Raw genomic sequence first — 27,937 nt, 5'->3', positions numbered from 1 at the left:
AAAACAAACAAAAAAACCCAAACCAGAACAAAGTTTGGGTTTCTAGGTTGTGATCTGTGAAGAAGAATATTGATAATGTAATAGTTAGCAGGAGACAGGGTTCGAATTCCAGCTGAAGAAGTGGAATGCCAGTGCAGAACAATGGAGGGAAGAAAAGCAGGGCTGCAGGTTGTACAGAAGAAGAAAAAGCCAGGCATACCCACTTGCCTTTTCCTTTCTGAGGTAACATCCTAGCACTCTGCTGCATTTTTACAGCACTGCCTGATTTTTGCAGCAGTGTCTTAAGTTGCAAAGGTGGACAGAACTATTTCAGTGTGGTTTTTATCTTCAAACAAAAAAAATGTACTTAAAGAAATAGGTACTGTGTAAGTCCCAAGTCTGTGCTGATGCACTGGAAGAGAGTGAACTGCTGAGTCTAGAGCATGCTGTGTTTTTCTCAAGAAAAATTAAATCCATAAATGGATGCTGACACATTAAGTGTTGACATGGCAAACTCTGTGCCATTTTAGTCAGGAAAACCAGATCCCAAACCTGGCACTGCAGCCAGAGCCTGGTGTGTTTAGAAGTGAATACAAAGGAGCAGACTTGGTTGGAAAAATTGATATATATTTAAATTAAAAAAAAAAAAAAAAGCTCAGTACTTACTTTCACTAGCATCAAGATGAAACCAAGATTAAAATTTTTAATGACAAACTACAATGAAAGACTGCAGAATATCTAGGAATTTTGTGGCTAGAAAGCTCTTGAGGAGATGTGATAGAAAGCAGGGAGTCAAACCCAAAGATATCATGTCTGAGCTCAGCTCACTAGTCACAAGGCTACTGTATTTTCTAACATTTTTCTATCACCTGTTGGTTTTTACATTTCCCCCTACCCCTTTAAATGCTTGCTTTTGTTTCAGTCCAGATCAAAACCAACTACAACAACCACGGGTTCATGTTTTCATTGTAACAGCAAAACCAGTAATTTGCAGTCTTTGCACAAATGTACATTGACATGTGAATGGAAAATCAAAAAGTTCCACTTAAAGAAAGAGGCAAGTGTATGATCAGACACAGAAACCATAAAACTACCTGTACTTACCACTTACTTCTAGTTCCAAATTAATATCCTAGGCTACCTCTTTCGAGGTGAATAAAGTAATCATGAGGACATGGCCTATTCTGGAAGCGCTCCAGCGTTACCCATCTCCCTCACACCTCTTATTTTAACTAGATATTCTTGCTTAAGCCCAGCAACTTAGTAGTAAACGTATCTCTAAGAAGCCCACTCCAAATTTGGTCAATAGCACTTTTTCTCTTCATTCATTTCTTTTCATTCTTTCTCTAGTGGATTTGTGCAACTTCACAGGAAGTTCCCTTAGCACAACTCAATTACTGCACACCTTTAGCCTTTAATGTTTTCTGATGAGGACATCTGAGGCCACACTCTGCTCATGCTGGAATATGTTAGCATTTCTGGAAGTGAATATAAAAAAAAATATGCAGTTGAAGAGGTGCTCATGATTTTCTTTAAATACAGCAACTAAGTATCCATTAACAGGTTTAGAAAACACAAAAATTTCCACATTGGTGGGCACCAGACTATATTAATTTTGCTAAATAAAAGACATACAGCTTTATTTTAAAAAGTCCAGCTAAAAAATATTAAAAATCAGGATTTGTTGTAATAAGCAGCTGCACTTCTAGTTCTGCTTTAAGACCAAGTTTTCTAGTCCTTTCCTGTTGCTTGCCCCAGGTGAGTAACACGACCCTGGTGAGATAATGGAGGAGGTTCTCCCGCGCCTGCCTTGGGCCAGAGCGTGGCTGTGGTGACAGATGCCTGTGCCTGCGTGTGTCAGGCAAGGGCTGCTGCTCGCTTCCAAACAGCTCCTTGATATGGCATCCCCAAAGAGCCTGTAATCCTTGGCTGCTTTGTTCTGCATTGCTTAATATCCAGTGACTCAGCAGCACTCCCTGCCACCCACTGGCACATCCCCCCTGTTATTTTATGCATTGTGAAACAGCCACCGATTTCATTTCACGGGTGAGGAATGAGCCTGCTGCACGTAATTCCCCAGCACTTATGTGGGATCTTATCAGGGAACTTCACAGCCCCAGGAAAAGTTCAGCTGGCATCTCAGTAAAGGCTCTGCTTTGTGGAAAGCCAGTTTTAAAGTGTTTATCCCAGTGGTCATCCAGGGCCCAGGAAGGCAAGGAAATGGCAGGGCAAGCACCAAGGGACACTTCCTGCAGGAGTGATGAGCAGATGCTCCAGGAGAGGCACTGAACCAGCTATGGGGCAGCACTGCCACAGCCCAGGAGCTTCTCCAGGAACAGCAGCTGCAGTTCCCCTGCTCCGTGGGACAAAGAGAGCCAGCTGACCCAGCTTCAGCATTGAAGGGACTTCAAAAGGCTCATCATGCTCTGCTCCATGTGATTTTGAAGAGTAGGTTGGTATATTCAGCTGTGTAACTCTCTCCTGTTCTTTTGAAACAAATTAAAACCTCTGAAGAACTCTCTCTCTTACCAACACTTCTGAATGGATGTAGCTCTCTGCTCTGGCCATTAGGATTTTCCCCTGGGAGGAGCTAGCCTTGATAGCTTGCTAGTTTGAGTTAAATGACTTAAAAGATAAGTGGCATTTTGTTCTCATTACACTAAGAAAAGCCAATCAATATAAAGCCCATCAATGCATTAATATAAAAGCAGAAACCAAAGAAAACTGATATTAAATGGAAATTCAGGATCCATTAGATTGAACACTACAACTCAGTTTCCTGAACTAGAGTTGACAAACCAGCAGTAAGTGTCCAGCAGGGAGTAGTTCTGCTTGATTATACTGACTGAATGATTTAATAGGTCTTTTTCCTGTCTAATACCTATGACCACATGGAAATCGATGGTACTTACACTTAGTGGAAGTACCTTCCCTCCCTTGCTCCAGATGCATGGCTGGAGCTGCCTGAGCAGAGCAGAGATCCAGCTGGGAGTCACCTCCTCACACAGAAACTCTAGGCCAAAACCCAAAGGATTTCATCTGAACTCTGAAGAACACCACCTCCTTTCCTTTGTAGGACTTCAGGCAGAACCTTGCCCCAGGAGAGGACAGAGTGCCTGTGGGAACCCAGGAAATTCCTCTGGCTGCCCTGGAGGGCTCCAGACCTTGGCATGGAGCCCAAGACCCCTGTGCCTTTGATCTTGACCCATATAAAACAATTACCAACCTTTATATGAAGAATTACAAGCCAAAAGAGTTTAAGCAGAATGATAGTGAATTTATCACAGGGTAAAAAAAATAGAATTTTTGGGGGTTTTTAGGATGGGGGTTCAGGAGGCAAGACGGAGGAATCTGGGCATGTCCAGCATCTCCTTCTTCTTCTTGGCCTCCACCTTCTGCTGTGATGGTGGCACTTTTGGACTGGCTTAGAGTAGAAGCTCACTGTCTAACACAGGTGATAGGTATTGGGAACTTATTGTAAATATTGTACACGTAGTTTTTAGTATAAAAATATAAGAGCACCCCAAGGACAGGCAGTGTGCCTCTGTCTGACCTGCTGAATGGACCTCAGCAGGCCAGAGAAATAATTTTATAGATAAGAAACAACAAACAAGCTTGAGAGTAAGAATAGAAGAGCTCTGACTCCTTTGACTGCTGGGCTGGGAAAAGAGACTTTCTAACACATCTGGGGTCACTGAGCAGCAGAGATTCCGAGAAGTGCCAGCTGTCTCTGGAAGGGCAAAGTGGGCAGCAGCTGGCAGCACAGCGAGCTCTCTGCCCTGCACCGGCCCCCTTGTGGGACACAGGGGAGGGGACAGAACCGTGCAGCTGGGAGCACACACTGAGGGGTCCCCCCCTTTCACAGCCCTGGGAACACCCACCGGAGCGATGTGCCGAACAGCCCAGGCAGGAGCACTCACCCAGAGCGAATTCTCCTGTCCCACAGGCTGAGGAGATGCCGTGTCTGAGGAGTGGAAGCAGCTGCCCCTGGCTATTGCCGAGGTTTCACTGCGCCTTTTGTTTCTGAGCTGTCACTCCATCCCATTCCCAGCAGATACCACTCTGCTCTAGATCTTGCTAACCAGGAACTGCTCCTTACCCAAATGCCAGGCCTCGACAGAAACATTTCTTCGTATATTTTCAGAATGCAGTCTCAATCTACCAAAAACTGATCAACAGTATGACACATCTAATTAACAAGCAAGAAGGAAGGAGCAGGGCCGTGCCTACCCAGTGAAGACCATGGTAATAAGCCAGCGCAGAACTAAGCTTAATAAATTAAAAATATTTCAGTAAACAGTGGTAGGGCTATGGGAGATCACATTATACATCAGCAGTGCTGGTAAATAGCACAGGTGTAGGAGAAACAATAAAGTCTTGGAATTTGGTAGTGAAATAAGGGAAAAGGGAATAAAACAATCTTTATGAATTAAAACAACAAATATGACACAAATCTCCCTGGCTCCAAATCCCTTTATTTCTCACCTGAACGCCAGATAATACCAGTAGAAACCCCAGCGGAGGCAAGCCCTGCAAACAGGACGCTGCTGCCTTGCACAGGAGATAATCTTTCTGGAACATTCTGTGTGAGGGCTGCGAGCCGCCGTCCGGAGAAGGACGAGCAAGAAAGCGCCTCAGGAAGCGAAGGGGGCACATGGATACGGGGGGGGCCGGAGGGCACGGCCGCGGTGCAAATCACCATCACACGGCTCTGCCATCGGCAGCCGCTCCTCACGGTGCCCTCGTACCCCACGGCGGCCCTCGCCGATAGCCACGGGGGCCGCATGCGTATGGGAGCCTCGTGAGGGGAGCGGGCTAAGCACGAAGCACGCCGCGCGGGGCCGTCAGGGACTGAGCCCGCCCCGCTCCCCGCCCCGCCTTTTATAGAGCGCGTGAGCGACCCGCCCTGCGCTCTCACTGGTCAGATCTCCACACCCACTCCGGAATCTGGGCCAATGAAATGCCAGCAGCCTTAGGAGAGATCTGATTGGCTAAGACAGCTGTCAATCAAAACCGGGGTGTTAATTGACAAAATGGCGACACCTGTGGAATTAATTACAGACATTTGTGATAATTCACAAAAATGTGCCATAATTCACAAAAATGTGCCATAATTCACACAAATCTGTGATCTGTGGAATGTGGAATTCACACAAATCTGTGATAATTCACAAAAAGTGCGATAATTCACACAGATCTGTTAAAATTCACACAAATTGCTGATATGTGAAATATGAAATTCACAGAAATCTGCGATAATTCAAAAAAACCTGGGAAATTCACACAAATTTGTGACAAATCACACAAATCTGTGATTTCTGAAATGTGGAATTCCGACAAATCTGTGATAATTCACAAAAAATCTGTGATAATTCAAACAGATCTGTGACAATTCAAACAAATCTGTGATCTGTGAAACGTGAAATTCACAGAAATCTGTGATAATTCACACAAATCTGTGATAAACCACACAAATCTGTGATATGCAAAATGTGAAATTCAAACAAACCTGTGCTAATTCACAAAAATCTGTGATAATTCACATAAATCTGTGATCTGTGAAATTCACAGAAATCTGTAGTAATTCACACAAAACTGTGATGTGTGAAACGTGGAATTCAGACAAATCTGTGAAATTCACACAAATCTGTGATACTTGATATGTGAAATTCAAACAAACCTGCGCTAATTCACAAAAATCTGTGATAATTTACACAAATCTGTGATCTGTGAAATGTGAAATTCACAAAATCTGTGATAATTCAAACAAATCTGTGATACATGATGTGAAATTCAGACAAATCTGTGATAATTCACAGAAATCTGTGGCAGTTCAGAGAAATCTGTGATCTGTGAAACGTGAAATTCACACAGATCTGTGATAATTCGAACAAATCTGTGATAATTCAAACAAATCTGTGATCTGTGAAACATGAAATTCTCAGAAATCTGTGGTAATTCAAGCAAAACTGTGATGTGTGAAATGTGGAATTCAGAGAAATCTGTGGTCTGTGAAATGTGAAATTGAAACAAATCTGTGATAATTCACACAAATCTGTGAAGTGTGAAATGTGAAATTCACACACATCAGTGAAAATTCGCACAAATCTGTGACAATTCACACCAATCTGCTGTAAATCACACCAATCTGTGATCTGTGGCATTCACACAGTGCTGTGTTATGCTGATCAGGATTGATATGTGACATGTGACATGCAAATTGATGATGTGCCATGTGATTGGCCTGTGCCCTATGACTGACACGTGCCATGTGATTGGCATGTGCTGTATGACTGACACGTGCCATGTGATTGATATGTGCTGTGTGACTGACACGTGCCATGTGATTGATATGTGCTGTATGACTGACACGTGCCATGTGATTGATATGTGCTGTATGACTGACACGTGCCATGTGATTGGCATGTGCTGTATGACTGACACGTGCCATGTGATTGATATGTGCTGTGTGACTGACACGTGCCATGTGATTGGCATGTGCTGTATGACTGACACGTGCCATGTGACTGATATGTGCTGTGTGACTGACATGTGCCATGTGACTGATATGTGCCCTATGACTGACACGTGCCATGTGATTGGCATGTGCCCTATGACTGACATGTGCCATGTGATTGATATGTGCTGTGTGACTGACACGTGCCATGTGATTGGCCTGTGCTGTATGACTGACACGTGCCATGTGATTGGCATGTGCCCTGTGACTGGCACGTGCCATGTGATTGGCATGTGCTGTATGACTGACACGTGCCATGTGATTGATATGTGCCCTATGACTGACATGTGTCATGTGATTGGCATGTGCCCTGTGACTGACACGTGCCATGTGATTGATATGTGCTGTACGACTGACAAGTGCCATGTGATTGATATGTGCGGTATGACTGACACGTGCCATGTGATTGGCAGGTGCCCTATGACTGACACGTGCCATGTGATTGGCCTGTGCTGTATGACTGACACGTGCCATGTGACTGATATGTGCCCTATGACTGACACGTGCCATGTAATTGGCATGTGCTGTATGACTGACACGTGCCATGTGATTGGCATGTGCCCTGTGACTGACACGTGCCATGTGATTGGCATGTGCCCTGTGACTGACATGTGCCATGTGATTGGCAGGTGCCCTGTGACTGACACGTGCCATGTGATTGATATGTGCCCTATGACTGACATGTGCCATGTGATTGGCATGTGCCCTGTGACTGACACGTGCCATGTGATTGGCAGGTGCCCTGTGACTGACATGTGGCACACGGCAGCACAGAGGGGCACACACGGGGGAACGGGCCCTCGAGGCACACCATGAACATCAGCACATCGGGCTCACCCTGCCCAGCTGAGCTGCACCCAGAGCTGCCAGGGCTGCCAAGCAGGGCAGGGGCAGTGCAGGTGCCAGCCCAGGGCACAGGGACTGTGCAGGTGTCAGCCCAGGGCACAGGGAGTGTGCAGGTGCCAGCCCAGGGCACAGGGACAGTGCAGGTGTCAGTGCAGGGCACAGGCACAGTGAAGGTGCCAGCACAGGGCACAGGGAGTGTGCAGGTGCCAGCCCAGGGCACAGGGACAGTGCAGGTGCCAGCCCAGGGCACAGGGAGTGTGCAGGTGCCAGTGCAGGGCACAGGGACAGTGCAGGTGTCAGTGCAGGGCACAGGCAAAGTGAAGGTGCCAGCCCAGGGCACAGGGAGTATGCAGGTGCCAGCCCAGGGCACAGGGACAGTGCAGGTGTCAGTGCAGGGCACAGGGCACAGTGCAGGTGCCAGCCCAGGGCACAGGGAGTGTGCAGGTGCCAGCCCAGGGCACAGGGCACAGTGCAGGTGTCAGTGCAGGGCACAGGGAGTGTGCAGGAGCCAGCCCAGGGCACAGGGAGTGTGCCGGTGCCAGCACAGGGCACAGGGACAGTGCAGGTGCCAGCCCAGGGCACAGGGAGTGTGCAGGTGCCAGCCCAGGGCACAGGGAGTGTGCAGGTGTCAGTGCAGGGCACAGGGGCAGTGCAGGTGCCAGCCCAGGGCACAGGGAGTGTGCAGGTGCCAGCACAGGGCACAGGGACAGTGCAGGTGCCAGCACAGGGCACAGGGGCAGTGCAGGTGCCAGCACAGGGCACAGGGACTGTGCAGGTGTCAGTGCAGGGCACACGGACAGTGCAGGTGCCAGCCCAGGGCACAGGGAGTGTGCAGGTGCCAGCCCAGGGCACAGGGAGTGTGCAGGTGTCAGTGCAGGGCACAGGGAGTGTGCAGGTGCCAGCCCAGGGCACAGGGAGTGTGCAGGTGCCAGCACAGGGCACAGGGACAGTGCAGGTGCCAGCCCAGGGCACAGGGAGTGTGCAGGTGCCAGCACAGGGCACAGGGACAGGGTCAGTGCCCAGTGCAGGTGCCAGCCCAGGGCACAGGGCACAGTGAAGGTGCCAGCACAGGGCACAGTGTCAGTGCCCAGTGCAGGTGCCAGCACAGGTCACAAGGACTGTGCAGGTGCCAGCCCAGGGCACAGGCACAGGGACAGTGCCCATCCAGGCTCCATGGGCTCTCTCCTTTCCCTCCCAAGGAAAGGTGCCAGGCCAGCCTGCTGAAGGAAGGCACAGGGCGATTGTGGCCCTGCGCTGCTGTGGGATCTCAGTGGGTTCCCTCAGCTCAGGCAGCCACAGGACACCTGCAGGAGTGCTCTGCACCCTCACATTCTGCAGGGTGAGCTGCCCCAGCAGCTCTGTGATTCATGGGTGCTTTCTCCTGCAGGAGTGCTCTGCACCCTCACATTCTGCAGGGTGAGCTGCCCCAGCAGCTCTGTGATTCATGGGTGCTTTCTCCTGCAGGAGTGCTCTGCACCCTCACATTCTGCAGGGTGAGCTGCCCCAGCAGCTCTGTGATTCATGGGTGCTTTCTCCTGCAGTTCACATTTTTAGCAGGGTAAGGTGGAGATGATTTCCCTTCCATGCAAACTGGAACCCAGACAATATGCAAACACATCTGCCTCCATCAAAGCAGAATTTCCAGCCTGGCCCATGGCACAAACGCTGCTCAGGCACAAACGCTGGCAGCAATTAGGGAGAAAATCAAATCAGAAATCAAACACGGAAAGGAAGATGAGGGACACACAACTGCATGTTTAAATGAGATACAGTTGGTAAAGGAAAGGAATCTTTCCCAAAAGGTCACCTAATCCACTAGGACAAAAAAAGAAGTACTTGTTATTATTTATTCCATTCTCATGAAATAGATACTTATTCTTCCACCTTCTCTGGTGTCGATGTGAGTCGTTAATTCTCAGGTAATGAATGATCAACTGAATGAGACTTTTCCAGAAAAAGGGAAGAGATGGGCCTGATGCCTCACTCCTGCTATAATTAAACCAGCAATTACATCCTGCACTACCCAAACCCCACAGGCCTGGGTTCTTTGCTTTGCAGCCGGGTGCAGCATAAACAACATCCCCTGAACGTCTCTGACGGTGGATTTAATTGATCATGGCATTGATCATCTGCTTGCAGAGGCTGGGGCTTTCCTCTGAGAAGTTTCTGGTGCCTCACAGTGGTGCTGATGAAAGCACAAGAGCTGGTGGCTGACGTGACTCACATTTCAGCTTTAGTTTCTCCACTCCACCCCAGTGGTTTCTCACCCCCTTTCCGTCCCCACGGCTGAGCTGTGATGCTGAGCTCTGGCCAGTTTGGAGCAGAGGGAAGGGACTCTCAGCAGCTCTGCTGTTGTGACCTTGCCAAGCCAGCACCTGGCACCTGGGGACCCCAGATCTGAGCCTGCTGCAGCAGCAGCAGCGTTGGAACGTTGGGGGCATAAGGGAGATTATGGACTTTGTACCTGGTTAACATAAGAGATTTGATAACAGGATGCCTTGGCAAAAGCAAATGGAACGTTGAAAATTAGACCTGAATAGCAGGATTGTAAGAACCCCTTAAATCAAAGTGGTTTACCAGAAAAAGAAAATCCCCTTAAACTCTGCAAGCAAGAGATGTTGTTATATGCATGTTTGTGTATGTGATTTTAACCTAATCACTGCAGTACACATCACTAGTCTCCCTGAAATAGTGTATAAGCATTTGTATCCCACAAAAAAATTGGATTCTGATCACCAAGTCAGTCTCCCCATCTCTCTCCATCGCCAGCACAGCAGGATTATTTTTATTTTTAAGCTCCTTTCTGTCCATATGTGGGGCTGTCAGGAGCAGCACGAAGCAGATGCTCTTGCACGAGTGTGTGCTGGAGCCTGGAGCGTGGGTGGGGCTGCACATCTCCAGCAGATGTCCCAGGAGCCACAGGGAGGAACATCTGCTCCTCTGCAGGGCTGGAATATCTGCCACTCTGCAGAGCTGGAACATCTGCCCCTCTGCAGGGTTGGAATATCTGCTCCTCTGAAGGGCTGGAACATCTGCCCCTCTGCAGAGCTGGAATATCTGCCCCTCTGCAGAGCTGGAACATCTGCCCCTCTGCAGGGTTGGAATATCTGCTCCTCTGCAGGGCTGGAACATCTGCCCCTCTGCAGGGCTGGAACATCTGCCCCTCTGCAGGGCTGGAACATCTGCTCCTCTGCAGGGCTGGAACATCTGCCCCTCTGCAGGGCTGGAACATCTGCCCCTCTGCAGAGCTGGAATATCTGCCCCTCTGCAGAGCTGGAACATCTGCCCCTCTGCAGGGTTGGAATATCTGCTCCTCTGAAGGGCTGGAACATCTGCCCCTCTGCAGGGCTGGAACATCTGCCCCTCTGCAGGGCTGGAACATCTGCCCCTCTGCAGGGTTGGAATATCTGCTCCTCTGCAGGGCTGGAACATCTGCCCCTCTGCAGGGCTGGAACATCTGCTCCTCTGCAGGGCTGGAACATCTGCCCCTCTGCAGGGTTGGAATATCTGCTCCTCTGCAGGGCTGGAACATCTGCCCCTCTGCAGGGCTGGAATATCTGCCCCTCTGCAGAGCTGGAACATCTGCCCCTCTGCAGGGCTGGAACATCTGCCCCTCTGCAGGGCTGGAACATCTGCCCCTCTGCAGGGCTGCTCCTCTGCAGGGCTGGAACATCTGCCCCTCTGCAGGGCTGGAATATCTGCCCCTCTGCAGGGCTGGAACATCTGCCCCTCTGCAGGGCTGCTCCTCTGCAGGGCTGGAACATCTGCCCCTCTGCAGGGCTGGAACATCTGCCCCTCTGCAGAGCTGGAACATCTGCCCCTCTGCAGGGCTGGAACATCTGCCCCTCTGCAGAGCTGGAACATCTGCCCCTCTGCAGGGCTGCTCCTCTGCACACCCTGGGGCATGCAAGCACCACCAGGCAGGGGCTGCTGGTGCCCAAATCCCCCTGTTGTAAAGAAGTAAAGAAGTTGTCTCTCTGTAAGATAAAATATTCAACATATAAACTGTTTTGTCCAATTGTACCTAAAAAAGTTCTCTCTGCAAAGGCAACTCTGATGTTGGTGAGGGAGAGGGAAGGATGCATGTGACTCCATTGATGTCAGAAGGCTAATTAATTACTTTATTATACTATGTTATTCTGTACATCTAAAACTGAACCAGCCAAACATTCAACCCTGTGCCCAACATTCTGAATCTCCTGACTGTCACCCAACAGTCCAGATACACACACACACACCTGGCCCTGACAGGTCAAGGAAACAAAACACCATCACTGTGGGCAAACAATCTCCATGTTGCATTCTGCTTTGGCACAAACACAGGCAGAGCAAGTGATAAGAATTGTGTTTTCCTTTTCTCTGAGGTTCAGAGAATGTGAATCCCAGAAATATTCTGGGGAAGAGCTGTGCCTTGCTTTTCTTTGTGGAGAGAAATGTGGGGCTACAAGGCCCCCTTGGTTGGCCCAGCAGCATCCCTGCTCTGCCAACCCCACAATATTCCAAGGGAAGTGTTTCCCCCTGGCTGGCTGCACTGCTCACATTTCTTTCTCTCCTTTTTGCAAGCACACTCACTCAGCTAACACCACCTTCCCCAGTTTCTCTGACTTTTCTTTCCAGTTGTTCTGCCCAGTGCTCCTCAACATCTTAGCCTTGTCTTCCCAGGGCAAGGGGATTTTCTGTCCCCTTCCTCTGCTGCTCCTTTCTGGGGCAAATCCCATCCTCTCTGCCAGAAATGGCTTTGTCCCATTTTTTTAATTAGTGGGAAGCTGTTAATCAGCCTTGCTTCCTGAGGCACACACCCAGCCAGCCCCTGCCCCCCTCCCGTGTCCTGCAAGCTGCTCCTCCATGCAGATGGGCTCTCCAGAGGGGTCTGTTCTGCTGCCACCACGATGTTTTCTGAAAAAGCCCTTTGCCAGAATTTTTCTCCTGAGGGGATGAGAGGCCTCAGAGGAAAAGAAAAATAATAATTATCTGCTGCTGTGGAATGCAACAGATGCATCTTTGATTGGTCCATGTGGTTGTTTCTAATTAATGGCCAATCACAGTCCAGCTGTCTCAGACTCTCTTTTGTTATTCATTCTTTTCTATTCCTTGCTAACCTAATGATGAAATCCTTGCTTCTATTCTTTTAGTGTAGTTATAATATTTCATTTACATATAATATAATATAATATATATGATATGATATGATATGATATGATATGATATGATATGATATTATATTATATTATATTATATTATATTATATATATAATAAAATAATAAATCAGCCTTGTGAAACATGGAGTCAAGATTCTCATCTCTTCCCCCATCCTGGGACCCCTGTGAGCACCACCACACTCTGCCCTGCCCTGGTCTGGTCTGTCTCTGGGGCAGGTTTGTGTGCTGGGCTTGGCTGTGCAGCAAACCTGAGCCCACCCTGGGCTCCCCTGCAAGTGAGGAGTTTGAGAAACAAACAGAGGGAAGCAGAACGGAGAGAATGAGACCAATGATGGTGTGATCAGCAGTTAATTATCCACAGGGATTTTTGAACAGGTAATACTGATGCCTCAGGGTTCAGCTTTTCTATTTTTCCCATTCTGTGCTGCTTTAGTGTGTGGGTCTGGGCTCCACATTCAGGGATGGTGAGCTCTGTGCACAGAGCAGGGAGACAAAACAATTCCTGCTCCAGCTGGGCACCAAGGACAAATGATGCCAATCTCAGCCCCAGAGCACAAACCCCGTGGGCTGCAGAGAGAAAAACAAGCAGGCTGGGAGTGCCTGGGCTAAAGCTGCAATGGGACAATGAACTGCAAGGTGCAAATGGAGCAGAACTGATCCCAGGGAGAGAGCCCGGCAGCGCTCGTGCATTTTGGGGCCATTTTGGGTCATCTTGGGTGCAGCCCTGGCTGGGCTCTGGTGCTGCCCAAGGTGGATCCATGGAGGAGATGCTTTGAATCAATCCCTGCTTTATTCTGTAGCTCTGCCCAGCCTCTGCTCCAGGGCACCCTTCCCAAGGGATCACTGCCAGCTCCTCACGTTTTTCCCCAGTCCCCAGCCAGGGTCTGACGCTCGGATCCCTGTGTGAACCCACCTGTCCCACAGTTTTGGGCTGGAGTGTCTGTGGGAAGGGACACACACAGCCCTGGCCCCTGGCTGGGCTGCATCCAGGACTTCAAAGATGTCACATTTGCTTGCCAGGCCAAAAAAAAAAAGAAGTCTGGAGCCCATATTTTCCAACATTTCAAGTCTGCAGTGTACTTGAGAAGTCTGAAGTCTTTGACAGGGTTTTATACTTGCAGAGGGGGATTTTATTTTGAACATCCTTTAAATACTTTGTGGGTAGGAGTATTCCCAGTTTTGGAGTGGTGCATGTATTCTGATAAATAAAATCAGCCTACAGTGTGGACCTTTGCATTGGTAATCAATACAGCTTCATCAGTGACTCACGCAGCCTGCCACACAGGCTTTGTTCAGATATTTAATGAAAGGTTGCATTTATATCACCAAATATTTACATTGTAGATATTTTAGCATCAATGGACACATATTTTGCAATATGTAATTTATTAAAGAATAAGAGTTTTGCATCCTGTGATGTGCTGCAGTCTTCATAAGTGTGTCTCAAACCTCAAAAGCTTTTGGCACCATCATATATTGCTCATTTCAAAAGACAGAAAACTGTAATAGTTTTCTGTTAATAGTTGAAAGAAACATTTTTCCTAATCAAGTTAGTGTTTACTCAAACCCTAACTTCCCAACCCAAATGATGTGATTTGCCCAAATTCTCCTATCAGGTACACTTTTTATTCCCAGAATAGCTGTAAGGAATAGCTCTGTGTTTGCTGCCTTGCAGACCAAGCTGGCCAAGAAGAGAGGTTGGTGTGCCTGCCATGTGAGGAGAAGAGGCAGAGGTCTGTCTCTGCAGCCTAAACTTTGTATTTGAATTACTTGAATACAAATAAATTCAAATAAAACTAGAATACAAATTCTTGTAATTTCCTAGTTACTACTCACAGCAATCAGAGCTTTGGCAGAAGATCTTTTCTGCTTGTGCTTGGTTTTTAAATATCCCTGTTCAGCAGAGTTCCACAAGAACACAAGGCAAAACACTGCAGGACCCTAAAGAGAAATATTTTAGTGACTTTTAATGGGACCCAGCAATGCTTAGGGGCAGGAAAACCCCTCCTGGGTAATGGCAGAAAGCTCCGGGTGCAATGGATGGCACACAAAGAGCTCAGCCTGCAGGTAAAACAGAACCAGCCACACTCAGAGCAGCAGCAAAACCTGGTGGGAGAGCAGAGCCAGAGGCCAGGGGAAGGCTGCAGCACCCTGGGGACACGGCAGGGTCCTCATCCCTGCTGGTGCCCGTGGCTGAAGGCACCTCAGACACATCCCTGGGAATCACACCAAACACATCCATGAAATTCCAAACCAAACACATCCCTGGGAATCACATCAAACACATCCATGAAATTCCAAACCAAACACATCCCTGGGAATCACATCAAACACATCCCTGGGAATCCACACCAAACACATCCATGAAATTCCAAACCAAACACATCCCTGGGAATCACATCAAACACATCCCTGGGAATCCACACCAAACACATCCATGAAATTCCAAACCAAACACATCCCTGGGAATTCCAAACCAAACACATCCCTGGGAATCCACACCAAACACATCCATGAAATTCCAAACCAAACACATCCCTGGGAATCACACCAAACACATCCATGAAATTCCAAACCAAACACATCCCTGGGAATCCACACCAAACACATCCATGAAATTCCAAACCAAACACATCCCTGAGAATCCACACCAAACACATCCATGTGAATCCAAACCAAACACATCCATGAAATTCCAAAAGAAGAACCCATTTCCATGTGAACTCAAACCAAACATATCCATGAAAATCCAAACCAAACACATCCATGAAAATCCAAAAAAACCCCACATCCATATGAATTCAAACCAAACACATCCCTGAGAACCCAAACCAAACACATCCACGTGAATACAAAAAAACCACACCCATCCCTGTGAATCCAAACGAAAAACATCCATTAAAATTCAAACCAAACACATCCATGTGAATCCAAACCAAAAAAGTCCCTGAGAATCCACACCAAACACATCCATGAAAACCAAAAATAAAACAACCCTACATCCATTAGAATCCAAAACAAACACATCGCTGTGAATCCAAACCAAACACATCCATGTGGATTTAAAAAAAAAAACCCACCCATGTGAATTCAAACCAAACACATCCATGAAAATCCAAACCAAACACATACCTGAGAATTCAAACCAAATATATTCATATGAATCCAAACCAAACACATCCATGAAAATAAAAAAAAAAAAAACCCACATCTGTGTGAATTCAAACCAAACACATTCTTTTGAATCCAAACCAAACACATCTATGAGAATCCAAAAAAACCATCCCATCCATATGAATTCAAACCAAACACATCCATGTGAATTCAAACCAAACACATCCATGTGAATCCAAACCAAACATATCCATGAAAATCCAAACCAAACACATCCATGAAAATAAAAAAAAAAAAACCACATCCCTGAAAACCAAAACACATCCCTGAGAATCTAAACCAAACACATCCACGAAAATCCAAAAAACCCCACATTCATGTGAATCCAAACCAAACACATCTGTGAAAATCTAAACCAAGCACGTCCCCAGGAATTCAAACTCCTCTGCGAGCCTTCATCCCAAGTTTCTCCTGATTCTGTCCAGCATGGCTTCTGCTAGGCTTATTCTCTATTGATTTATTGAGTGCTCTTTAATCCTCCAACTAAATTCAGGAGACACTGTGCTTTTCAAAGGCAGAATTAGGCTCTGTGATTAAGGAAAAACTGTCCTATTTAAAGGAGAGAAAAACAAAAGCTGCAAGAATGAATCTTTGCAGAGGTCTCTGGGCTTGCAGCTTTGTTCTGCAGTGCCCCAACTTACTGCAGAGGTGGTCATTTCACTGATGTAAATTCCACCATGGTTACAGCCCTGCTCCATACCTGATCCGTACTTTATCAGAGAAACTGCACCAATTCTTGGAAACCATAGGAATCTGTTGAGTTGGGAGGCACAAAACAGTGTTGTGTTTCCTAAGGGAAATTTATGGGGGGACCATTGTATGGGTAGTGGATTGCAGACCCCCACAGGCTACAGGAACCCTTTATTTCAGGATCTCTTCCCATTGACATACTGCCTTGGAGGTTCAAGCAAGGCAGCCCATCCACTGTTTTCAGTCACAGGCAGGGCTAATTAGCTGCTGTAACCATTGTTTGCACTGCTTTATCTTCATTGTTCCTCTCACTTGGCATGCAGGCAACAATTACCAAGCCGTGGGGACATGCAGAGTTATGCCTGGAATCTCAGGTTTAATTGGAGAGGGCACAGACAGGAGCAGCACTGCTGACTGCAGATGCCTGCCTGAGAGGTTTGCCGAGGGATTTCATGTTTGCCTGCCTCTGCTCTGTGCCCCACACTGTGACAGCTGGCAGGAAGGGCTGTGTGCTCCCTGAGACCACTGAAACACACACCTGACCCTCGGGGGCCCCATGCAGACAGCCCTATGGAGACTGCTGTCTTTTTGGGAATCTACAGCCATGCATGTTTAAGGGAACACAGCCTTAAACTGATGCTTTCCTTCCATCAGCCTCTTCCAATGTAAGAGCCTGAATGAGAGATGTGGGGCTCCAGGGGCTCTCCAAAATGCAGTTCATTCCACCCAAGAGGCTACAGCAGTCCAGGGTGGTGGGTGACAGAGCTGTGCCCACAGCTGTCAGCTCCAGCTGCAGGCAGGCCTGAGACCCTTTGGTTTTGGTTACACTGCATTATAGACTTTTCTTTAGGTTACAATGCATTATATACTTTAGGTTACAATGCATTACACACTTTTCTTTAGGTTACAATGCATTATATCCTTTTCTTTGCTGAGCATCTTCATACAGTAGAACCAATCTATACCTTAACTATTATCTATAACCTATCATAACTACTGTAATTACCATATTCATGTTACTATTCTCCAATCACTAAAAGTACATTACAGTTTAAGCTAGAAATTGTTTTTCAGTTTTCTTGCAGTGGAAAATTCTGAGACCTTTTTTCTACTTGCACCATCGGCAGGCTTGTTTGCCTGTGCTGTCTTCCTGCTTGGTAAAAACATCTTCTTGTTTGAGGTGGGTTCATCCTTTGCTTTGAGTCATGAAAACCCCTTCTAACTAACACACCCTCGGCCTCCTTGGTTAGCCAGTAAGACTGGCCCAGCAATTCCTTTCTTCTATAGCAAAACTTGCTTCCATCTCTATTCCTTATTCATATTCTACATTTAAAAATCTTTCTGCTAAGCATCCATATGTGTGAGACCTTCTTATCAAACTTTCATCCTTCCCAACATTCCAAGCCCTTGCCCTATTTTCCCCTGGGAAGGCAAAGCTGCTGTTTGGCACACCAGGTGATGAATTTCTGTTTTCACTAGACAGCTTTGTTTGCAGCAAGGCTCCTGAAAACAGGGGCATGGCTCGTTCCTCCTGCAGGACTGGGCTGCCAGGCTGGAGCACAGGGCCATGCCCCTGTGTGCTGTCCTGCAGGGAGCCACCAAGGAGCTGTGTGACACCTTCCAGTGACACGGCGGGGCTGCTCTGCTCCCTCTCGTGCCCTGAGAGCTCTGAGCAGAGCCCAGCAGAGTGCACAGCAGCCAGGAGGGGTGGGCATGCCTGAACTCATACCCCTGACAGGGCAGTGAGTGATGCACAGCAAGGAGGGGCAGCTCACAGGGAAAGAGAACAAGAGAATATGGCTGCTCTGAACAGCTCGGCTGCAGCTGGGTGAGGCTTTCTCTGGACCCTTCAGGCACTTCCAAGACTCATTTACTCAAAGCCAAGGGAAGAGTGGTCACAAGCTGGGAGGTGATTTCACCTTGGGTGACACAGCCACGTGTCCCCTCATTGCTGCAGCCCAGCCCAGGCAATCCCCTGCCAGCAGAGATCTGCACATCCCTTTGGCTCTACCCTCGGGAGCAGGAGCTCCCACGAGGCAAAAAAAAAAAAAAAAAAGAAGTCTTAATTTACAAGGTGACGTAGTGATTTGATGTGATTTGATGTTTTTTAATAAATACTTGCGTTGCTGAAGCTGTTCTTGCTCACCACATGGCCTGCATCTCACAGGGACATCAAGGACAGACATTTTGCTTAGTCCAAGAATAAAGCAAACCAGAGGGACTAATAAAAAAAAAAAAAAAGCTGCACAGTTTGAGTTTCTTGTAGCTAAACAGGACTTTAGATAGGCATTTGTAGCTGAATGGCCAAGGTGGGGATGTCCAGGGGAAGCAGCAGTACATCACCTGCTCTTTGCTCTCAACAAAGCTGCTAGATTTGTTCTTTTTCTATTTCCCAAAGCTTTTTTGGGTATGTCCTTCCATTCAGTTTTACAGCTGTTCCAATCAGAGCATACATCTGGAAGAGAAAGGGCCTCACTGGGCAGTAAATGGTGACACTGGCAGCACTATTTTTGTAACAGAAACATGGTCCCACATATTTCATATTACCTTGAAATAACACATTCCCAAGGTTGGAGTCCAAATATAGTGGAACTTCAGTGAAGGACCATGTTGTGGTTAGAGAAAAAATGAGTCTGAATGGTCTTTAAAGGTCAGAGAATACTGTAACTGGAAACCTTCTCAAGATAATTTAAAACCCTGGAAGGAATTTAAAACCCTGGAAGTTGAAGGAATATTTAGTCCACCAGTTACCTGTATCCCTGTTTAGAGTCTGAGCAATTTTAAAGGCTGTTATAATTAACATAACACAGGAGGAGCAGGCAGCTTCGTTTAAACTGCAGTTTGAACTTCACAGGCTTTAAGCCAGAGCAGATTTTTTTACTAAAAGGGCAGGAAGGGACAGGATAAGGAAAGGATTCTTCTAGCAAGGGGAAACGTTCTCAGAGTGTAGACTCGCGAGATGCCGTTTGTGGAAGCGCCAACAGGAGGATATCCTCTCCTTGCAAGCCATCCCTTGGCTGGCCCAGGCAGGACACGGGATTTAGGCAAGAAGCCTCACAGCCAAATCTCCTCTCTGCGTGAGCAGCCTGGCAGCTGTTGCTCAGATGAGCTCTCCAGGGAGGCAGGGGAGGGCTCCGGGCTGCAGGGCAGCCCCTGCTCCTCCCAGGCACTGCCAATCCTGGGAACTCTGCAGAGCAGGGGTGCAGCAGCACTGGGCTGGCTGCAGTCCTGGGGGCTCAGCACCCCAGCCTGAGCAGCAGAGACACCCCAGCAGCACCAGGAGTGATTTCAGACCTAGACAAACACAGCTCCACGTGCGGGACTGCAGCCTGGAGGATGGAGCAGGTCACAGGCAGGTTCTACAGGCTGCACAGCAAAGCAAAACCTGCAGCTCTGTGCCACTGCATCAGTAGAGACAAAGAGCAGTTTGTCTCCAAGTGCTTTCTGCCACTGTCTAACAGGATTTAAAAGACTTGAAAGACTTACCAGAAGCATTTTATATTCCACAGGTGAGCCCAGATCTTGTGTGGAAAAGCAGGATCACTTGTGCTCTCTCCAGTCCATCTCCCACAGGCATCAAAATAAAGCTATCAGCCTAAATTCTCTGGTTTATAGCAACACCACAGTCTCTGAGTACTCAAAATGGTAGCAAGTTGTTTTAAAACAACAAACTCTACGTATAAAAAAAGTTCAGGGAAAAAATAAATCTCCTCCTCTTCCAAAACACCATCTACAGACACTCCCTGACTTTAAAATTCCAAATCCTTCACAAGGTCAGACATCAGTGCTCTTTATATTTACTCAAAACAAGTGCATCAATTACTTTTCCATTTTAATGGACCTGCCAGAAGGTGTCTCCTCAATGAGGACCTAATTAGAGGAAGGAGCCTGTGGAAGCCATGTATTAGATCCACTTGGGACACACTGAAATAAACATCCTCCCCCTCTCATTACACTTCAGTGTAGCCTTCTCTTCTCTTCAAAAACCTTTTACTGTACTGCTTTCTATTATTTTTTTTTTGCTGAGTAATTTTAAAGTCCATCTATGGATCTTTTTTTTTTTTTTTTTTTTCTTTTAATTCTCCAGGTGAGAAAAGCCATGAGAATTCCTTTGTTTTCCCCTTTTCCAGAGCTAGGCCTCAGTAGAGTGGCTGGCTGGATGGTTAGCACAGCACCTGTACCTCCCTGTGCAGCTCAAATCTGCATTTTGAGTGTGTGCATTCCATTCCCTGGGCACCCATGTCATACCATCAACACAGATTTAACTGCTGAAGCAAAAGGCAGCTCTGCTCATCCACATCCCAAAGGCTGCAGCATCCATGGGAGGGTGACAATAAAAAACAGTGCGCACACAGGTGTGTTTAATATCAGTGACCATCTGCAGAAGAATCATTTCCTCAGTTTTTGTGATATATTGCTGGTACTGGGCTCCTGAAAAATCTGCAGCAATAGGTTTTTGGGGAGAGTCTGGGTTTGTGCTCCCCCCCACCTCCCTCCTTAAGTTATATGCAAGTTTCCTACTCATCGTGAGGATTTATTGATTATTAAAGGTCCGTGGGATAACTAAATGTACAGGCTCGGCAGTTGTAGTAGAGATTATTTTAGAAATGCTAATGAGGTGTTAAATCCAAGGAATCCCACTCCTAATACTCGGTAGGGTCATAAATCAGTGCAGGAGATATAAATATAAATTTAAAAATAACAATTTAAAAATCAGGTACATGACTGTAGCTATTGAGTTTATGTGTCACTTATCCCTTAGCTACTAAGGGTAGAAACTCCCACCCCCTTATGCTCTTTATTTTATACTTGAGTAAAACCATATATATGTCATTCATGGGCTTTTAGTTCATGAGGACTTTTGTGCTGGAATTAAATGGAAATGCATCATCCTGCAAGCATCCCCAGCTTTCATGTGAAGTAAATTCTTGCTATCCCTCCCCTCCCAATGCTAACTATGAAACAGGGGGCTACCTGCCCTCCGAGTGAGATTTTATTGCTAAAATAGAGTAAAAATTGTTTTAAAACAAAGAACACACATATTTATAGTAAAACTCAAGTTTGTTTTACAATTAGAGAAAAGTCACATGGTCCCCCAAAAAACCCCATTTTATATATATATATATGTATTTCGAAAATATATTTAAAAACATAAAAAACTCTAGTTAAACATATATTATGTTAATCAGTACACTTAAATATAGCTCAATTATATTTACAATATGACGCAGTTGCTTTTAAATTTTAATGCCAATTTCAGTATTTTCCCAAAAAACCATAAAATTATATAAATATACAATAAATATTTATGTTACACAAGATGAATAATAGAGAACAAGGCCACAGACATGAACTTACAGTTGCAAGAGTCCTTTAACACAGCACTAGGCCTGCTGACATGCATGGAATACTTCTGTCACCAACAGACCACAGCAAGAGTTAATGAAGTTTAATTAAGAGTTTAATGAAGTGATGTGAAGGAAAACCAACCCTCCCCTCTCTGTCTCTGTGTTAACTGAAACTGCCCAGCCTATGAGCATGGATGTCTAATGTCAGAGCTATGGGGCTGCAGGTTAATTGCCAATATCAATAATACCAATATATCAATCACTACTGCAGGTTAATTGCCAATATCAATAATATCAATTATTGATCAGTTACTGAGCACAGAGCTGGCATGTTCTGGTGAATATTGTTCAGTATGTTCTGGTGAATATCAGTATCAATAATATCAATAGTATCAATTACTGATCAGTTACTGAGCGCAGAGCTGGCACGTTCTAGGGAGTATCACTCTGGTGTAGATGCCAGGCAGAGTTCTCCAGGTTAATTGCTAATATCAATAATATCAAAATCAGTTATTGAGCACAGAGCTGGCATGTTCTTAATCCCATCTCTACAATCTCTACATCACTCTGGTGCAGGTACCAGGCAGAGTTCTACAGGTTAATTGCCAATATCAATAATATCAATTATTGATCAGTTACTGAGCACAGAGCTGGCACGTTCTGGTGAATATTGTTCTGGTGTGGGTGCCAGGCAGAGTTCTACAGGTTAATTGCCAATATCAGTATCAATAATATCAATAATATCAATTATTGATCAGTTATTGAGCACAGAGCTGGCATGTTCTCAATCCCATCTCTACAATCTCTGCATCACTCTGGTGCACAGCTCTCTGGGCCCCCAGCTCCACGGGATGTCCTTCATCCCTCTGGAGCCACCATCCCACTCCTCTCATTCTGCCACACCTGCACCACCCTCACTGTGCCAGCTGAGCATTTACAAGTAAAGCATATAGCCACAGCTAACTCTGGGAAGGAAGGAGCTTTATTTCTAGCATGATTTGGGCATTAGCATTTCTCTCTTGGAAGTCTCTTTGAACTGGCAGTTATTTGATTCCTGTATGTGAATTAGACTCCTGTCAGATCCAAGCTATCTCTTGCAGTCTAGCTGAGTAACGTGTTTGTTATTGCCACATCAGCATCATCCTTTCCTTCCCAGCAGCCAGCCCTTGTTTTGAGAGGAGCTGCCATCAGAGCACCTCTCTGCTGCTGAGAGCAGCTCCTGAGTCACGCTGCCTTTACTCAATGCAAACCACACACACACAGGTGTGCCCCAGGGGAGTGAAATGCTCGGGTGGAAGGTGGACCTGCCCATGATAAACATGATCTTTAAGGTCTCTTCCAACCAAAACAGTCTTTGATACTATCATTTAATTTGCATGAAGAGTATCTGAGATGAAGCTTTGAGAATTTCAATAAGGTTTCAGGTTGGGGGTTTTTTTTGGTTTTATTTTTTTTTCTGTGTGGGAAATGCCCATCAGCAATCAATGGGAAAGGCTGAAGTTTGAAGCTCAGGTGGGTCACACAACCTTCTCTTCTCACTCACAGTCTGGCCACTGGCACTTGGACAGGCAGTTGCCCTCAGGAAGGGGCTGCCCTTCTACCCAAAGCAGAAGTAATCACTGATGAGAAGTGTCTGTTAGCTTCCAGCATGGGTTTCTACCAGTGATGACACAAAATCAGTTTTAAATATGCTCTTCAAAGAGCATTACTGGGGCAAACATATTTCTGTAAGCTTTGCCCAGTCAGAGTTTTAATAAACACAGATTCTACAGCATTCAGAAGCAGATTATATTTTGCAGTATTCTCCTACTTGTTCAGCTATTTTTTATCTCCAGGAACTACAAATATAGCCTGAGCCTCCAGTGAGCTTTCTAAGAAGCTATTTCGGCGCTCAGCCCACTGTGGCCAGTGTGCTGTGCACAGCTCAGCCCCACAGCCTGCCTTTCTAGCAGCACTTCTGTCAGCAGAGGGGGAGCACAGAGTGAGCACAGCCCTCAGACCTAAGCCACCTAAGCCAGCTCTTCCAGCACTTGCTCCTGATTTGCTTCCAGAGTGGATTTTTAGTGGCAGTATTTGTTTCACAAGGTAAGCCTGCCGGCAGAGGTGGAGCCACACGAACAAAACGCCAATTACTTTCTTCTGGAAGCAGCTCCTCTCTGTCCATTCCCAAGCTGGTTTCTAGGCTCCTTCAGGCACAGATGCCCCAGAGTTTGCCCACCTGCTCTGCAGGGCTGGGGCTGCTGGCATGCTCTGCAGGGGAAGGGCACCCACGCACATGGCCAAGCTCTTGCTCTCTAACAGAATGCACATTCAGTGATGACTGCAACTGGGACAGCCTCAGCCAGCCCAAAGCACTGTTATTTGTTCCCAAACTGGCTGAGCTATAAAATCCCACAACCAGCCTGATTTCAGCCCCTCATCCTCTTTTCTAGACCCTTTTTCTAGTGACACTCTCACCGTGCTTCACCAAGACATTTGATCCAAGCACAGTCTTTTATTATAGGAAAATAATTGCTCTGAACACTATAGAATATTCTCTATATGACAAGCTCCAGTTCTATGGTAAGTGAAATACTTTAAGATCACAACCAATGTCCCTCCAGAGGGAGAAAAGGGGAAAAAAATTTCTCAAACACAAGCAAACATGGTATAAGCAAATGCATGTCTCAAAAGACTGAAAATTAAAAAAGAAAGACAAAAAAAAAAACCCCAACAACAACAAACCACCCCCCCCAACAACCAAAAAAAGCATGTTGCCATACAGTTAAATAAGTGTTGTCTTTAAGCCTGAAGTTCAACAATGTGAAGTGGAACATCACCATTCTTTTTCAGTTGCCTCTTTTTATTATTTTTTGTCAGTAGTTGGACTGCTATTGCAAACATCTTCACAACATACAAAAACCAAATTGTTTTCTAATCCAGAATAAGGTAATGATTTTTTTTTTGTTGTTTTTCAATCTGACGGGACTTCAAAAGTAAAAGAGAAACAGTAAAACTATGACAACAGCACCTTGACATTGTTTTAATTTCAACGCTATCAGAAGTTAGAAGCAGTAAACATATATACTAACAGACTAAAGATACTTACTGTCTAAAATGTAAACAGAATGTTTTGGTTCAATTTATTTTTCTGAAAGAGGACAGTTTATCATTAATTCACAATTGAAGCAGCATGCAATTTTATTCTTTTTTTTAAAATTTTTTATATTTTCAATTCTTGGCAACGGCGACAAACCACAATGTTATGGAGGAATGTAATGCAGACTTTTTTGTTCGCTTTTCTTTTTTTTTAGATTTTTTTTTTTTTTTTGTTTCTTTGTTTAAACTTGTGCGCAAATGACTATTGTTCCCCTTCAGGTCATGGATATGTTCAATAAATAGATTGTGTAACCACTGTACTGTATAAACTTCAGTCATACATGCAGTCCATAAAATTATTTTTTACCGAATAATTTACCCTGTTATGTATATATACAAATAGATAATTTTGTCTCAATATAATCTATACAACACGAATCCACTATCTTCCCCTTTTAATGGTCAATGTACATACACAGGAAGTGTCTATCCTTATGAAGCGCCAGCCAACTCTCTTTTTGTTATCCATGGTGAGAGCTCTCACGTAAGACTGCGTAGTTCGGCACTGCGAGTTCCAGTGCCTCTTGTCTATGCCCCTGCAGCCCTCCTTTGTGTACCCCTTGGGGTTGCATTTGGTCTCGTAGAAGTATTGCTTCAGCTGGCCTTTGGGCACGGGCACTTTCTCCAGCACGGTGACGGTGGCCCCGGACATGTCCACCGCAGTCTTTTTCTCGGCGGCCGTCACCCACTCGCTGGTGCTGTCGCAGACGCTCAGCTCCCCGCGGCGCGCGGGGTCCGAGTGGCGCCGCACGCGCATCGACATGTTGGCGGCATCCAGGTAGTTTTTGTACTCCTCCAGCAGGAACAGCAGCGGCGGTTCCAAAGGCACTTGGCTGCTCAGCATCACTCGGGATGTGTACAAGTCTGCATCCTTGTTTCCCTCGCCGGGCTGGATGTCCTGCTCCTCGTCCAGGAGCTCCTCTATGACGTGCTCAAAGGTGTCTGCCAACGATGTCAGCGCCCTGGAACCGGCACTGGGCCCGTTTATGCTCTCCAGAGTCCCGTGGGTCCGGAGGCCTGGGTAAGCCAAGCTGCCTTGTCCTCTTAGACTCGCTTCTTTCATTGGGGCAGCTTTCATGCAAGTGAAGTATGAGATAACCATAGTAAAGAAAAGGATGGTCATCACTCTTCTCACTTGGTGGAACTGTAAAAAGCAAGAAAAACAAATTAATTTACAAGGTTTGGAGTAATAAAAACTCGCATGACCGTGCATTTTCTACAGAGGTGCTCTGCACACAATTGCAACTCATTTCCGGTGATAAAGCATACTCTTGTTAAAGAGTGTTCTTTAAATTAGAGTTTCAAAAAAAGCACAGGCTGCAGCACAGGCAACATTGATCCCAGCAACTCGGTAGGCTAAGATCACTCAGTGCAAGTATTAGATTAGATACTACACAGACTCCTTATTTATTGACCAATTACACCTATTCCAAGTAACAGCAAAAGCAGAACTGCTCTTTAGCAATACAGCATTTCAGCAATAAAAGACAGCTCCACAGCCGTGAGAGGCAAGACTTGCATTTCAAGTGCAAATGTAAATACTTGATTTTGAGGATCTAAGGCAGAAAATAGCTCATCATTCTGCCCACAAAAACAAATAAATAAACAACTGAGCAGCACCAGGATAAAGCATTTGTGTTTTGAAAGCAATCTTCAAAACACAGGAAGAAGCCATACAATTGTCAATTTCTCATCTAAATGTAGAAGGTGTACATATACATAAATACAGAACAAGAAAATGGCCTGGGGCAGTAAACTTGAGCAGGACAGATGCTTGCATCATGCTAACGGCACGGAAAGGGCGTGCTGGAACACAGAGCTGGGAAGAGCTACACTCAAGTGACAGCAGCAGAACCACTGCCCTGTGCTTCTCCAGGGCCCCACAGCCCCTGTTCTCAGGTGGGGAAAACATTTATTTACACCTACTTAGAGCCCAGAGGCCACCATGAAACCCAGCATCACCAGCCCTACTGCCATGCTGAAACCCAGCAGCTGGCCTGCTTCTCTCACATTCTGCCCCCAAATCTGGCATGTGTTATGGGTTTATGTGCATGCTCATCTCTGTCCTCACTGGGAGGGGAGGGGTAGCACCAGAGAGGCGTGCTGGTCAGGCAGTTCCTCACCAGGCTTGGAGTTAGCACAGCTCACTCCTGTCAGGACTCCCAGCCGCAGGGAGCTCACATGAACTCCTCCCCAAGTGCTTTGCTAAGGCTGCTCAGGTAGAAATTATTTCCTCCTCAAGGGCAGAGTAGATGCTGTAAGTCCTGTTACAAGAACCACCCCCAAACCCTGCAGTGACAGAGAGCTATGCCTTCTGTCTGATCCCCAGCACTACTATAACATCTACCACACCAGTTGTTATTTTTTCCTTTCTCACCAGTTCTGTTTGCTAGAAAGCAGTGGCATTGTTCACATTTTTGAAAAAGCAGCTAATGCATGTTTCAGAGCTTTTGAACTTCCTTTGGAAGTACCTCATACTTGGCAACACACATTGGAGTAAATGCTATTTCTGTTTGCCAACAGGGTGCTATGAAAAAAGACTTTATCTCCAGTAAATGTACTGTGGGAAATGAGTACTCTTATGACTTAACATGGAAAGGCAATTTATCATAAAACATACAAATAAAATGAAATGTGCACTAGAAAGGCAATGCCCAAAATGTACTTAATGAAGTCAGGGTGGGAAGTGTTCAGGTTTATGCCCATGCCCCCCTCATCTCCAGACTCCCACTAAACAAGATTTTGGCCAAGAATCCTTTCTAACCCCGCACAACTCTTCCTTCATCTCTGCATCCCTCTTCCTGTTTAATAGTGTTGTTGTGGCATAGATTTATTAAGATTAAACAAACCTGGCATCTGTGACTCACAGGAACATGGTGTTTGCTCTAACCATGCAGAACATTAATATTTTGCAGTTTTTTCCCTGTTGGTATTTTTAAAACATTCTACAGGGAGTGTCAGATTTCTTCCTCAAAGGGGAGGAAAAGAGGCATTACAGAGGCGATTTACAAAAGAAGGGAAAAGATTGCTAGTCTTCCTTTACCAAATGAGAGACAAAACAACTCTTCTTGTCTTGAAGATGGGT

At 46.0% G+C, this 27,937-nt stretch overlaps 1 protein-coding gene across 3 annotated transcripts in view; it reads right to left on the bottom strand.

Annotated features, from left to right (window-relative positions):
- Positions 1-24,478: 24,478 nt before the first annotated feature.
- Positions 24,479-27,937, bottom strand: part of BDNF (brain derived neurotrophic factor) — a 38,337-nt gene continuing 34,878 nt past the window's right edge. For all 3 annotated transcript variants that reach the window (XM_058807251.1, XM_058807252.1, XM_058807253.1), the window contains exon 2: positions 24,479-25,996. In XM_058807251.1, coding sequence (XP_058663234.1) covers positions 25,235-25,996 — 762 coding nt within the window. In that variant the 3' untranslated portion in view covers positions 24,479-25,234. The remainder of the gene's footprint in view (positions 25,997-27,937) is intronic.

Source organism: Ammospiza caudacuta, chromosome 6, assembly GCF_027887145.1.
Source record: "Ammospiza caudacuta isolate bAmmCau1 chromosome 6, bAmmCau1.pri, whole genome shotgun sequence".
NCBI lineage: Eukaryota > Metazoa > Chordata > Aves > Passeriformes > Passerellidae > Ammospiza > Ammospiza caudacuta.
The sequence above is the reverse complement of the archived record's forward strand: the minus strand, read 5'-3'. Positions and strand labels throughout refer to the sequence as shown.